Source organism: Euphorbia lathyris, chromosome 5 (assembly GCF_963576675.1).
Source record: "Euphorbia lathyris chromosome 5, ddEupLath1.1, whole genome shotgun sequence".
Taxonomy (NCBI): Eukaryota; Viridiplantae; Streptophyta; class Magnoliopsida; order Malpighiales; family Euphorbiaceae; genus Euphorbia; species Euphorbia lathyris.
The window spans coordinates 29,530,728-29,543,501 of record NC_088914.1 but is presented as its reverse complement, the minus strand read 5'-3'; the positions used below and the strand labels follow the sequence as shown (position 1 = coordinate 29,543,501).

The window sequence follows — 12,774 nt, the reverse complement described above, 5'->3', positions numbered from 1 at the left end:
AATTTCATTTTACTTAATCAGGCTTTGCTTGGTAAGATGGCTTGGGGCTTAATTCAGGAGAAGTCATTGTGTTTTAATTTATTAAGATCCCATTTTATTACTAAATCGGGTTAACATAGGTCTTGGCTTCATAATTCGTCCATTGGGGGTTCGGTTAGAGGGGTATATTCTTTGGTTTTAAATAATTGTTGTTAGTGGATTGGGCAGAGATTTGGTCTTAATTTTTAGAATGGTAGATGGATTTTCCCTACTGTGGCTTCCCAATTGGGTTTATCGGCCTTGCAGCAAAGGCATGGCTTGGAGATGGTGGATGGTTTTTTGATCAATAATGCTTGGGGTGGTTTCCCGTATTTACCGGCAGAGGTGGAAGAAGGTATCAAGTGGGTTTGTAAAAGTTGTGAGATGGAGGATTTTTGTATTTGGGAGCCTGCGACTGGTGGGATTTGATGGTTAAGTTGTTTTATGATTGGTTGCGGCCTCCTAGGTTGAAATTGGATTGGTGTTGTTTTCTTTGGCGCCGATTTATTCCCCATGCGCATTCATTTATTTGTTGGAGGGCTTTTTTGGGTTATCTTCCTACCCATGAGAATTTGAGGTGGTGGGGTTGTTTGATTGTTTCTAGATGTCCGTTGTGTCTTTCTCATAAGGAGACGACTGGTCATATTTTGCTAACATGTGTTTTTTCACAGGGGGTTTGGCGAGGCATTTCTGCTTTGTTTGGCATGCGTCTGCCTTTGGATGGTGATTTCCAATCTCTGATTTTGGAGGCTAGTAAACAAAGGTTTAGTTCACAAATTGTTGAACTTTGGTTTGCGGCAATTGTTAGCACTGTGTGGGCTCTCTGGTTAGCAAGGAACAATCAAATTTTTAATGATGAGAAACCGGTAATTTATTTGGTTCTTCAGCGAATTTGGATCGCAATTCGTGAAGCGGCAAATCAGGGTCGTGGTTTTACTTGGAATTCTTTTGTGGAATTATAAATTTTTAGGGAATTGAAAATTGACAGAAGATTTCATAAAGGACCTCGTATTATTCATGTGGTTTAGCAGCGTCCTCCGATCGGTTGGACTAAGGTTAATACTGATGGTTCTGTTTTGGGTAGTCCGGATGCTACGGGTTGTGGCGGTATTTACCGTTCCTCAAATGGTACGTTCCTTGATGCTTTTGAATTCCCGTTTGACGTTTCTTTTGCTTTTTTTAGCTGAGTTGAAGGTTGTCATTTATGCGATTCATACGACTTTTGACAAAGGTTGGCGTCACCTTTGGTTAGAGAGTGACTCGACTTATGTTGTTCAGTTGTTGCGTAGTAAGTCGACTACTGTTCCTTGGACGGTTCGTTAGAGTTGGATTGATTGTTTATCAAAATTAGATTCTATGCAACTTGTCATTTCTCACATTTATCGTGAAGGAAATGCAGTTGCTGATTCTCTTGCCTCTTTTCGTCATATGGTTGATAGTTTGCATTGGTGGGATTTAATTCTTGATTTTTGTTGTCCAATTTTTTTGCATGATCTCGTGGGGCGTGGTTCTTATCGCTTCGCTTGATATGGTTTTGTTTCGAACTTTTGTATTTGGTTCTTTGTAACTTTTGTTTTCTTATTTAACAATATTGGTTTGAGTTTACTGTGATTTTCAGAGGTGCCAACATAGTTGGGATGTCTGTTTTTTGCACTCTTTCGCTAACCGGCCTTCAATAAAAAAAAATCTCCAACTATTAATAAATAATTAAGAAGTAAGAAATCAAATTACAGACCAAAAAAAAAAAAAAATAAGTAATTAAGAAAATATAAGATTGTACCTACAAAATTAAAAATTGTCCAATCATTCTCATTGTGGTGCATTAAATTTTGATTTTTCATTTCAAAGCATTGTGTGTATTTCATCTTTTATTTTATTTATCATATTAAACTACTGATAATTAAAACAAATTGTCTTTTATAGAAAACTCAATCAACCGAGCATTATTCATTTTATTTGATACGGACATCTCCAACACGAGGTCTGGAGTTGAAGCGAAAAGGGATCAAAGGAGAAAAAATTCATGGATAAATTACACACATGGACACTGAACTTTTCCCATTTAGTATTATGGTCACTGAATTTCAATCCTTAACAGTATGGGCGCTGAACTTTACACTTTTTAATACTGGTGGCCACTCAATGCCTAAAAACGACCTTTGACGGCCTAAAAATAAAATTTTTGAAGCGTTAATGATATTCTAAGGAACTTTAATTGTTGAAAATTTTCGTTTTGGAGTCATTTAGGTGTTGTTTTGTTAGGAGAGAGAGAGTGAATTTTTAGAGAGAGAGCTCCAAAAAATGTGATTTTGGAAAATAAAAAATGTGGTTTCATGGTAAATGTCGTTCTAAACAACTTTAATTCTTGAATATTTTCATTTTAAAGTCGTTAATGACGGATTTTTTTTTATCTGAGTTTCAGGGATCTCAAAATGACCGTCTAATATAGAACAATATAAATTTTTTTCGAAAAACGAGGTTAGAAAGGTCAGGAAAATGTATTTTAAAGAAAAGAAATAAAACAGTTTTTTCTCTCCTGTGATGCCTCAAAACTACGTAGTTTTATTCTGTCACACTATAAGCTATTTGTCACACCAGATCTCACCCACATATATATATATATATATATATATATATATATATATATATATACATAACAGATCTACATGTAACCCGAAAACACGACACGAAATCGACACTAGCCCGAATAGGTTAATACGATTGTGGTACGAAACTTTTTAGGTTGGGCTTGAGTTTACTCTTTTTAACACGAACCTGAAAATGATACGACTTGAACACGATAATTGTCAGGTCTATAATTAATGAATAAATATATATTATATAACAATAAGAATAACCAAAGTTATATATTATTATATAATAATAACCTTATTATTCTTATTTATAACTTTTAAATATAAGAAAGAACGAAAAACCAAACTAAACCCAATAATCAGAATTTGTAGTTTTTTAATATTAGTTTTGTAGAAAGAAAAGAAAAAGGATAATTGAATACAAAAATAGAAGATACATATGTGGCAATTGCCGTTCTTTTCCTTACGAGAATTAAATACTAAAATAGTTCTATATTCTTGGAATCCAATACTAAAATACATTTCATAATCATCTAGAAAAATAAGACCACAATTAACACCTAAACTTTCAAATCCCTGCATCAACTTTTACTCACCATTCTTGACCGCTAAACTTTGCTTACTTTCCGGTTAACTACTGGTACAATACATTTTTGGTACCTAAATTATTATATTATTACATTATCACCCTTTCAATTTTATTTTGTGATATAAAAGTTATGAGTATTAATTTCTAACATGAAAATACGATCCAATTCAATTGACATGACACAATTGACACGATTTTTAATTTTTTATATTTATATCATATACAATCATATGAAATATATATATATAACATAATAACACGATTAAAAACCCAAAATATGAAATTTCAATCTGTAAAAAAGAAATAAACTTTACATAATAACATCAAAATCAAAACCAAAGAAAATTCGTTAAAAAATTAATGGAATGATCAAGATATGAAAATAAGTATTTCACCGTACTAAATAGTGACATCATCAGTGGTATTCACATGATCCTATTTAGTCATTTACCGTTCGATGTAAGTTCATTAGAATTTTATAGTAGAGATTCAAAACATGTTAAGATATATAGATTCAATGAGTCTAAATTTAACCGTTTGATCATTTACCGTTATATCTAGACTCATTAGAATCTTATAGTAGAGATTCAAATCATTCTAAAATATTGATTTAATGAGCTTAATTTTAACAGTGTGACAGTTTGGTTCATTGAAGGTGCATGTCAACATAAATATTAATAGTATACCCAAACTTATTTGATTTTTTTAAATACAATTTCTTTTGATTTGGAATTTAATACTAATATAATATAAAATTCAAACACTATTAGTCATCAAATGAATTTCAAGGACCATAATGTTAATAACATTATAGTTCAGGGACATAAATGTAAGTTTTTACCCAGCCTAAACACTATAAATTTCACCCATCTTCTCTTACTGAACTCACAACAATCCTCCGTACAGAAAACATGGATTTCTCTTCAAATGTTGTAGCCATTATTGGTGCTATAGCATTGTTTCTACTTTACAATCTATGGAGGACTAAATTGAATACAAAAACTAAAACTTCTGCCCCTTTACCACCCCAAGTTTCAGGTGCTTTACCATTGATAGGCAACCTTCATCAGCTCGGAGAAAAAAGACCTCTTGCCAGAATACTAAGCAGTATTGCTGATAAATACGGCTCAATCTTCATGCTCCGGTTCGGAGCTCACCGGACAGTTGTGATCAGCAATCACAAGATAATGAAAGAATTCTACACCACAAATGACAAATTCTGTTCATCAAGACCTCAATCAACAGTAGCTAGAATCCTGAGCTACAACTTTGCAGCCTTTGGATTCTCCCCCTACGGCGCAACCTGGCGCGATCTTCGAAAGCTAGCGATGACAGATCTTCTATCCGGACACAGAATCAGGCTAATGAAACATGTTCAGTTGAATGAAGTGAGGTATTTTATGAAGGAATTGTTCTTGCAATGTAAAGAGAATGGCAATTCTGTGAATGTTGACATGAGTGAGTTGTTTGAGAGTATGGTGATGAATATAATTACAAGGATGATTGCTGGGAAAAGGTACTGTGATAGGCATAATAATGGAGATGTTGAGAAAGGAAGACATATTGGGGAAATTATGAAGGATTTTATGCTTGTTGCAGGTGCTTTTGTTCCTTCTGATATGATTCCATTACTTAAATGGACTGAGTGTTTAGGGACTGTTAAAAATTGTAAGAATATAGTTAAGGAGTTGGATGCAATTATGGAGAGTTGGATTCATGAACATGAGATCAAAGTTAATTCATATGACAATAAGGATTTCATTGATGTTCTTCTTTCTAAGGCTCAGGATGATGCTCAGTTTGGTAATTCTCGTAGAACTGTTATCAAAGCCACTGCAATGGTACGTAATACTCTTCTCGTAGAATTGTTATTTTCCGTCTATATGTTTAGGTTAAATATAACCATTAAAAATAATAGAAAATAGAAAAAAGGAACAAAAGTTAATAGTGACAAAAATATAAGGACGTTGTAACGTGTTTTTCCAAATATAAGGACGTTTGTTATGTAAAAATGTAAGGACTAATAAATTATTTACTCTATTTTAATTTATCCAAATCCTATATTATTATGCCATATGGTTTTTGAGATCAATCATGTAACTTTAAACAAACTCTTGAAACTAACGTGACACTTTGTAAGTTCAGATTTAGTCAGTAATGTCAAAGCTATTTCATTTAACAATGAAAATATCTGTCGATGATTCATATTCTTTTATAAAAGATTTCTCTTCCAAGTTAAGACCCTTGGTGACCCCTATCCCTCTCTTGATGTATATCAGTTGTATTTTAACTATGATTATTATGTTTGGAAACTAATCTATATATATTGCAGTCGCTTATTCTCGGAGGTTCTGATACCACGTCAATCACCATGACATGGTTAGTAGCAGTTTTATTAAACAACAAACGAGTACTTCAACTAGCACAAGAAGAAATAGACGAGAAAGTAGGAAGAGAAAGAAATGTAGAAGAATCTGATATCGAAAAATTAGTATACCTCAATGCAATAATCAAAGAAACATTACGTTTATATCCAGCAGGTCCACTAGCTGTACCTCGAGAAGCAATGGAAGATTGTACTCTCTATGGATATCAAATTCCAAAAGGGACTCGAATTTTAACAAATTTATGGAAATTACATCGAGACCCAAACATTTGGGACAATCCTGAAGAGTTTAGGCCCGAAAGATTCCTTACAAGCCATGTAAAGTTGGATTACATGGGTCAAAATTTCGAGTACGTCCCATTCGGGTCGGGTAGAAGATCATGTCCCGGGCTGAACTTTGCAATGCAGGTTATGCATATAACAATTGCTAGATTCCTTCAGGGGTTTAATTTGAGTACACCAAATGGTGAAGCTGTGGATATGACTGAGAGTTTGAGTATTTCTTTATCTAAGGAAACTCCTCTTCATGTTATTATAACTCCACGTCTTGCTCCTCAGCTTTATGAATAAGGTGTATGAGTTTTCGGGACGTGGTATGTCAGACGTATAGTAAAATTTGTTCGGGATCAGGTTCCGGATGAGTTATTATTCAATAAGTGAAGATGTAGAGGTTGGTTACCAACTTTAATTTTTTTTTTGGTTATCTAATTGGACTTTTCTATTTTATCCTGTAATCAAATAAATAGTAGATGATGTCATTCTCATCATGTATTATCTTTATTATATTTACATTATCCAATAAAATCTTTCGATTAAATTAATTTATAAGTTTTATATTTTTCTTTTTTAGTGCAAAGTTAATATAAGATAAATTTAGTAATCAATATAGATATATAGAATCAAATAATGAATCATGTCAATAATAAAAGTTATTATCTACCAGCTTAAAGTAATTTTGAATCAAATGGCATCTTGAGATGATATAAAAAGTATTCATGAGTTCGAATTTTGACAATTATTATTTATTAAGAAAGAATTCCAATATATAGTTAGATGGTTTGTGTTGTACATGTTTAAACTCAAGAACATGTGTCCTGATATATCAATAATAATAAAAGTTATTCTATGGTTTGCGGTTGGAGTGTCAACCTAATTGGGATGTCGGTTAAAAACTCTAGTATCGTCCCAATTTTCAATCAAAAAAATAAAAGTTATTCTAAAATATTGAGTCTCTTGGCACATAGTTGATTTAACTAATCCATTGCATGTATTGAACCTTATTTGTATGTTTTATTCAAAATTGTGGAAAAAGAATGACTTCCAACCTCTGATAATATATATAAATAAGGGGAAAGTATAAAAATAAATATTGTGGTTTGGGTCGTTTTCAAACATAAAATATGTGGTTTAAAAATTGACAAAAAAGTATCTTGAGATTAATTCTGTTAGCAAACACATGTCAAATTGACCAACGGGTGTTAAAAAAACTCAAAAGTCAAAGGGAAAATAGTTAATTTTGTCCTTATATTTATTTATTTTGTAAATTAGCTTATTTAATATCTAATTATCACAAACAAAACCCAAAATAAAAAATAAAAATCAAATAAGTCATCTTCTACATTTCTATTTAATTTCTTTTTTTTCTTCTTTTTTTCTCTCTCTTCTCTCTACTCTTTGTTAATTTTCTTTACTAAATTAAGTCTTTCATATTTAACATTAATAAGATTGAATTAACTTTTTTACGTGAGAAATATCACATGGTTATTAAAACCAGACCGATCAAACAATCAATCAAATACCTATTAGATCAAACTTCTGAAAACTTTTTAATAAATGAGAAGGTTGTATACTATATATTGATTACAGAATATTACATAAAATTTCCAAAATTGTACATACTATAAACATCTAATTAAGCAAACTGCACAATGATGACAAATGGAGGTTAGAATTTAGAAATCCTCTTCAGCTACTTAAAGAAGGCCTAAAGTTCATACAAATAGGCGGATTTATCCTTGAAATTGAGAGAATAGTAGATGGTATTGTCCATAATCCATCCCCACATATCAAACCTGAAGCAACTGCACCTTCATAATCCTTTGCATCTTTCTTATTTCTCCTCATCCAAACACATGATATTACTGTCCCAACAAACATGTCAATAGCAAAGTTTACTCCTAGAAAATCGGGATTGCCATCGCCATTGAAATCGGTACATACATCGAGTCTTTTCAGGGAATCACATCCCTCGCCATGTTCATAACTATACTTAATATAAAGAAAATGCAAAACATGGCTAGTGAATACTTTGGCAGTTTTGAGAATCCCTCAATTCCAAGGATAGCAATTTGCCTGAACTAGACTGTGTATGGAGCTTTATACGGTCCATCAGGCGAACTGATATCGAAAGCAGTCGAATATAGCCAGAAGGTTAATGGTGCAATGACACATCCCATTGATGTTCCTGCTAACCGGCTTACAAACATTGCCTTTGGGAGAGAAAGGAAAAAAAAAAGAGAAACGGAGAAGATGGCTTATTTGATTTTTATTTTTTATTTAGGGTTTGTTTGTAATAATTAGATAATAAAAGTGTTAATTTATAAAATAAATAAATATAAGGATAAAATTAACTTTTTTTTCCTTTGACTTATAACACTGTTAGTCAATTTGGCATGTGTTTGTTAACAGAACGAACCTCAAAGTACCATTTTGTCAACTTTTAAACCACATAGTCTATATTTGAAAATCACCTAAAACACAAGATTTATTTTTGTACTTTTCCCTATAAATAATGACTTCTTTTCATAATTTTTTATTTGTAAAGAATCAATATTGAAGCTCCCCAGTTGCCAATTTTTTCTTACTACAAAAATACACAACAAATTCCAATAGGTTACTATCGTGGCAACTAATATTAGGGCTGTAATCGAGCAGAGCTGAGCCGAGCTTTGTCCTGTTTAAGCTCGGCTCGCCATAAAATTATAACAAGCTCGAGCTCGAGCCGAGCTTGCTATAAAATTAACGAGCTGAGCCCGAGCCAAGGTTTGGCTTGCTCAACGAGCTTGAACCGAGCTTCGAGCTTGTTTCGAGCCCAAAATCCTCTTTTGGACTTGGTTCATTAAGAAAATTATCTGACCATGAATTGTTTGTGAGTAAATTGTTAGTTATATTTGTGAAGTTTGCTCGCAAATAACTCTTTAATTGTGTACATAAACAAGCTCACAAGCAAAGTTCGTGAATAAATAGACAAGATGCTTACAAATAGTTCGTCTATTACTCATTTATTATGTTTGTAAACGAACTCATCTAATAGCAAATGAAATAATATTAAGTTTAGATATTTGTGAACTAACACAAAACTATATAGTTTTCTACAGAACTAAAATTTGTTCATAAATGTTCTAATCGAGCCTGCTCGCGAGCTTTCGAGCCGAGCTTTGGCCTGCTCAAGCTTGGCTCCTTTACGAACCGAGCCAGTAAATCGTGTTCACGAGCGGCTCGTTTACAAATCGAGCCGAGCTTTTATCGAGCCGCTCATTAACGGCTCTGTTCATTTACAGCCCTAACTAATATTGCTCACCTTTCTTGCCCACAAATGTGGCTTAACTCACACAAGTTAAAAAAAAAAAGTTTGATTGACCATTTGAATGTATAAAGTGTATCCATCTGATAAAACGCGATTGGATTTAGATAAGTTGAAATTTATATTACTATAAGCAAGTTTAAATGACTAATGGATCACTATAAACAAATTAAGATGACTAATGGATTAATTAAAGCAAGTTTTGAGAGTTAATGAGATATTTTATAAGTTCATGAGTCAATCGGCTTTTTAAACCAAGTTTAAAGGGGGTTTTGATCTATTAAATCGCCATAAATTAAACACTTACGTATAAATTTGATTGAATCCGTATAGTGTTGCTCTGACGCTTGAGAAGATTTATTCAATGCTTGAAGTAAGATAAAAAAAGAAATCAATGGCGAGGTCGTTGATCGGCGATGTCTAAGTTAGGGGAATGTAGAAGTAAAACACAAAACAATTGAAAGTAAATTGCAATAGATTGATTATCATGAAGTCGCATTGTATTTATAAAGAGCCCCGGGGTAAAACCAGCAATCGTTGCTCGAACTTACCTTAGATTCCTCGGAGGACAGGTGTTAGCTTTTTACTGGTGCACGTATGTTCGCTGCTACTAGATACATTGGCTGCGGCACCAAAGGAGACAGTTGGATGATTCGCGATGATGCTCTGTGCACCATTTTATTGTCATCTACACTTTACATGTGTACCATTTTATCTTCGTTAGTAACAGATCACAAACATATGATTAAACGTGAATTTTTTTAAAGAAAATAAACAAAATATATTGTCTTTCGTACGAGTTGGACAAAAAAAAATTCAAATATTTCACAAAAAAATATGAAATCTCTTTTTTAAAACAACTAATATGTGCAATTGGTGTAGAATAAAAAATCAAATATCTATATATTCTAATAATATCTGAAATCGACCCAACTTGCCAATGTTAGAAGTAAAATTGCTATTAGCTACCAGCGTTATAGGTAAAATTGCACAATTTTAGACGTTAAGAGTAAAATTATTCCTAGTTGTAAAAGTTATGGGCATTTTTTCACATTTTTCCTTTTATAATTTCATCGTTTATTAATTCAAAACATGTCCATTTTAGACATTTTAAATCTGAATAGCAACAGTTCAATATAATTTTACCAAACACTAGTAATTAAACAGTTAATAACAAACAGCTAACAGCTTACTGCAACTGCAAACAGCTAACAGCAACCGCAACAGCTATTAGCTAACAGCTGAACCAAACAGGCCTAACTTTTCATGAAAATTATTGTAGTTTGAGAGGAAAAAAAACCATTGGTTAGGTTAAACACTTGCTGAAATTACGAGAAAATAAAAATAAAAATAAAAAAGCATCATTAGTTATTTGATCTTTCAATTTTTAGTTTATTAAGTTTTTGGTCTAGTCTTTTATTTTTTGTTATATTAAGCCATTGATGACTAAAAATCAATTTTAAATATACAATTTGGTTAATAGAGTGTTATTCATTAATTTTATTTGTCTCTGAAATTTATATTTATTCACTGTTTGAAAGCAGTTTTGGATGTTTAATATGACTATCAGAAACTGTAAAAACCTTAATTCCAACTATTATAATTTCAAATAAAAATAAAATTAATAACATCTTTTTTAACAGAATTAGATTTACAATTTAGTAATTTAGAAAGCAAAGATTTAATGGCTAAAAATAAATGATCCGAGATTTAATATATTCAAATAAAAGATTAAATGCTTAATGAACCTATGATGTAATGATGCTCTTTTCCAAAAAAAAATTTGAAAATCAATAGAAAAAAAGGTTCAAGTTTCAATTATAATAAAAATAATAATAATAAGAGATCCTAATTGGATTTCGTGAAAGATGGCCTTCGTTGTGGAGCTCTGCTAGGGTTTAGGGCCGCTCTCCCCTTCTTAGCCGCCGCCGCCGCTCCGTGCCGTTTTTCCTTCTCGTCGATGTGGATTCCGTTCGTTCGCCGCCGTTCTGCTCTCCTTCGTGGATCTGTCTCCTTCTTGATTCTGCCGTCCTTTCGCGCGGATCCGTCTCCTTCGCGGATCTGTCGACCTCTCGCGCGTTTCTGTTTGTTCTGTCGCGGATCTCCGCTGTCCGCTCCTCCGTTTGGCATCGTTCTGCTTTTGTGCCATCGTCGGACCGCTCGCCGCCATCTTCCGTCGGCCTCCTGCTGCTGGTGTTATCAGATCCATAATCAATTTGGCTTGCTAGTGCAGTTTAATTTCATGATATATTAAAACAAAAGTAAAAATCTTATTTATTAAATCTCATGAATTATAATTATTAAAAGAATTGATGGAGGAGTTAATTTAATTGGTGATTTTATTGAGAAAGGAGCTATGCTTGGGTTTGGCTTGGTCTCATCTTTGCCGTACCGCCGTTGTTTCTTTCTCGCCATTGCATTGAGCCACCACTGTCGCCGGTGTTTTCGGATCTGTGTTTTCAAAATTTTGTTTTAATTTTTTGGTTTGACGACTTGATCTGTTTTCTTGGGTTTTTGAGGCTAGTTGTTTGGTCGGGTCTAGCAGATCTGATGGAGATGGATTGTTCCATTGCTCATCTTTTTTCTAGATCATCTTTTCTGAAAAATGCCTTGCCTAGGTCTAGTAATGCTACGATTTTTCCTCCTTCGGGATTAGGGCCCTCTGTTGGACCTAGGTCCTATGCGGCTACACTTGTTGGTAATGTTACTTCTGCGGCTTCTTCTCCGGATGTTCCTTCCCCTGTGGATCGATCTTTTATATCCGAAGAAGGCGGTTTTAAAGCTGTCAAAATACAGCAGGATATTTACAATGAAAGGCTCAATCTTTGTAAGCATTCTATTATCGGGCGTATCACTCTTGCTAAAGGGGAATCTCCTTGGAAGCAACCGGACTTGAAAGCCAAACTTTCAGCTATTTGGGGTTGTTCTCCTAATTGGAAATTGATTTCTCTGGGTAGAGGTTTTTACCACATCATTCTTTCGTCCGCAGAGACTCTCCAATCCGTTTGGAGTCGTGGTGCCATTGCTCTTAGGTCGGGGATTATGCGCTTCATTCCTTGGAGCCCAGGATTTAACCCAGACTCTCACAAATCCACTTCTGCTCAAGTTTGGGTCCGATTCTACAATCTTCCTTGGGAATTCTGGGATAAGCGGATCATGGCAAGCATTGCAAGAGCGATTGGGGTGCCCCTTCATTTTGATAAGAATACTGTGGAGGGTGAAATGGGTCACTATGCTCGTATCTTAATTGATGTGGAACTTTCTAAGGAAATTCAATACAAGCTACGAGTGGATACTGACACCTCAATGCACTGGATTTCTCTCGAATATGAAAGACTTCCGGACTTATGCTCCATTTGCCAATCCATTGGTCATTCTGCTGGAGCTTGTAGGAGGAACCTTCGTCGTGAAGAGCATGTCGAACTAAAGCAAATAAATGGGAAACAGAAGATGGGATCTCTTGAGCCCCGAGGTAGGTCTGTTACTCGAATTTGGAAACAGAAGCCAGGAGTTCACATTGATATTGGTGAATCCTCTAAAGAGGCTGCTACCAATGGAAAGTCTGGAAATCCTAATAACTGTGACTTGCAGATGGTACTTCATA

General features: G+C 33.8%; 1 protein-coding gene across 1 annotated transcript; it reads left to right on the top strand.

Moving 5' to 3' along the window:
- Positions 1–4,104: 4,104 nt before the first annotated feature.
- Positions 4,105–6,311, top strand: LOC136228825 (cytochrome P450 CYP82J17-like). The gene is made up of 2 exons (XM_066017304.1): positions 4,105–5,042; positions 5,534–6,311. Exons 1-2 carry the CDS (start codon positions 4,113–4,115, stop codon positions 6,155–6,157), a joined length of 1,554 nt encoding a protein of 517 aa, XP_065873376.1. The 5' UTR covers positions 4,105–4,112; the 3' UTR covers positions 6,158–6,311.
- Positions 6,312–12,774: the final 6,463 nt, after the last annotated feature.

Coding starts and splice junctions, on each gene's coding strand:
- LOC136228825 (XM_066017304.1), top strand. CDS start 4,113: ATGGATTTCTCTTCAAATGTTGTAGCCATTATTGGTGCTATAGCATTG. Junction 5,043..5,533: donor TTATCAAAGCCACTGCAATG/GTACGTAATACT, acceptor TATATATTGCAG/TCGCTTATTCTCGGAGGTTC.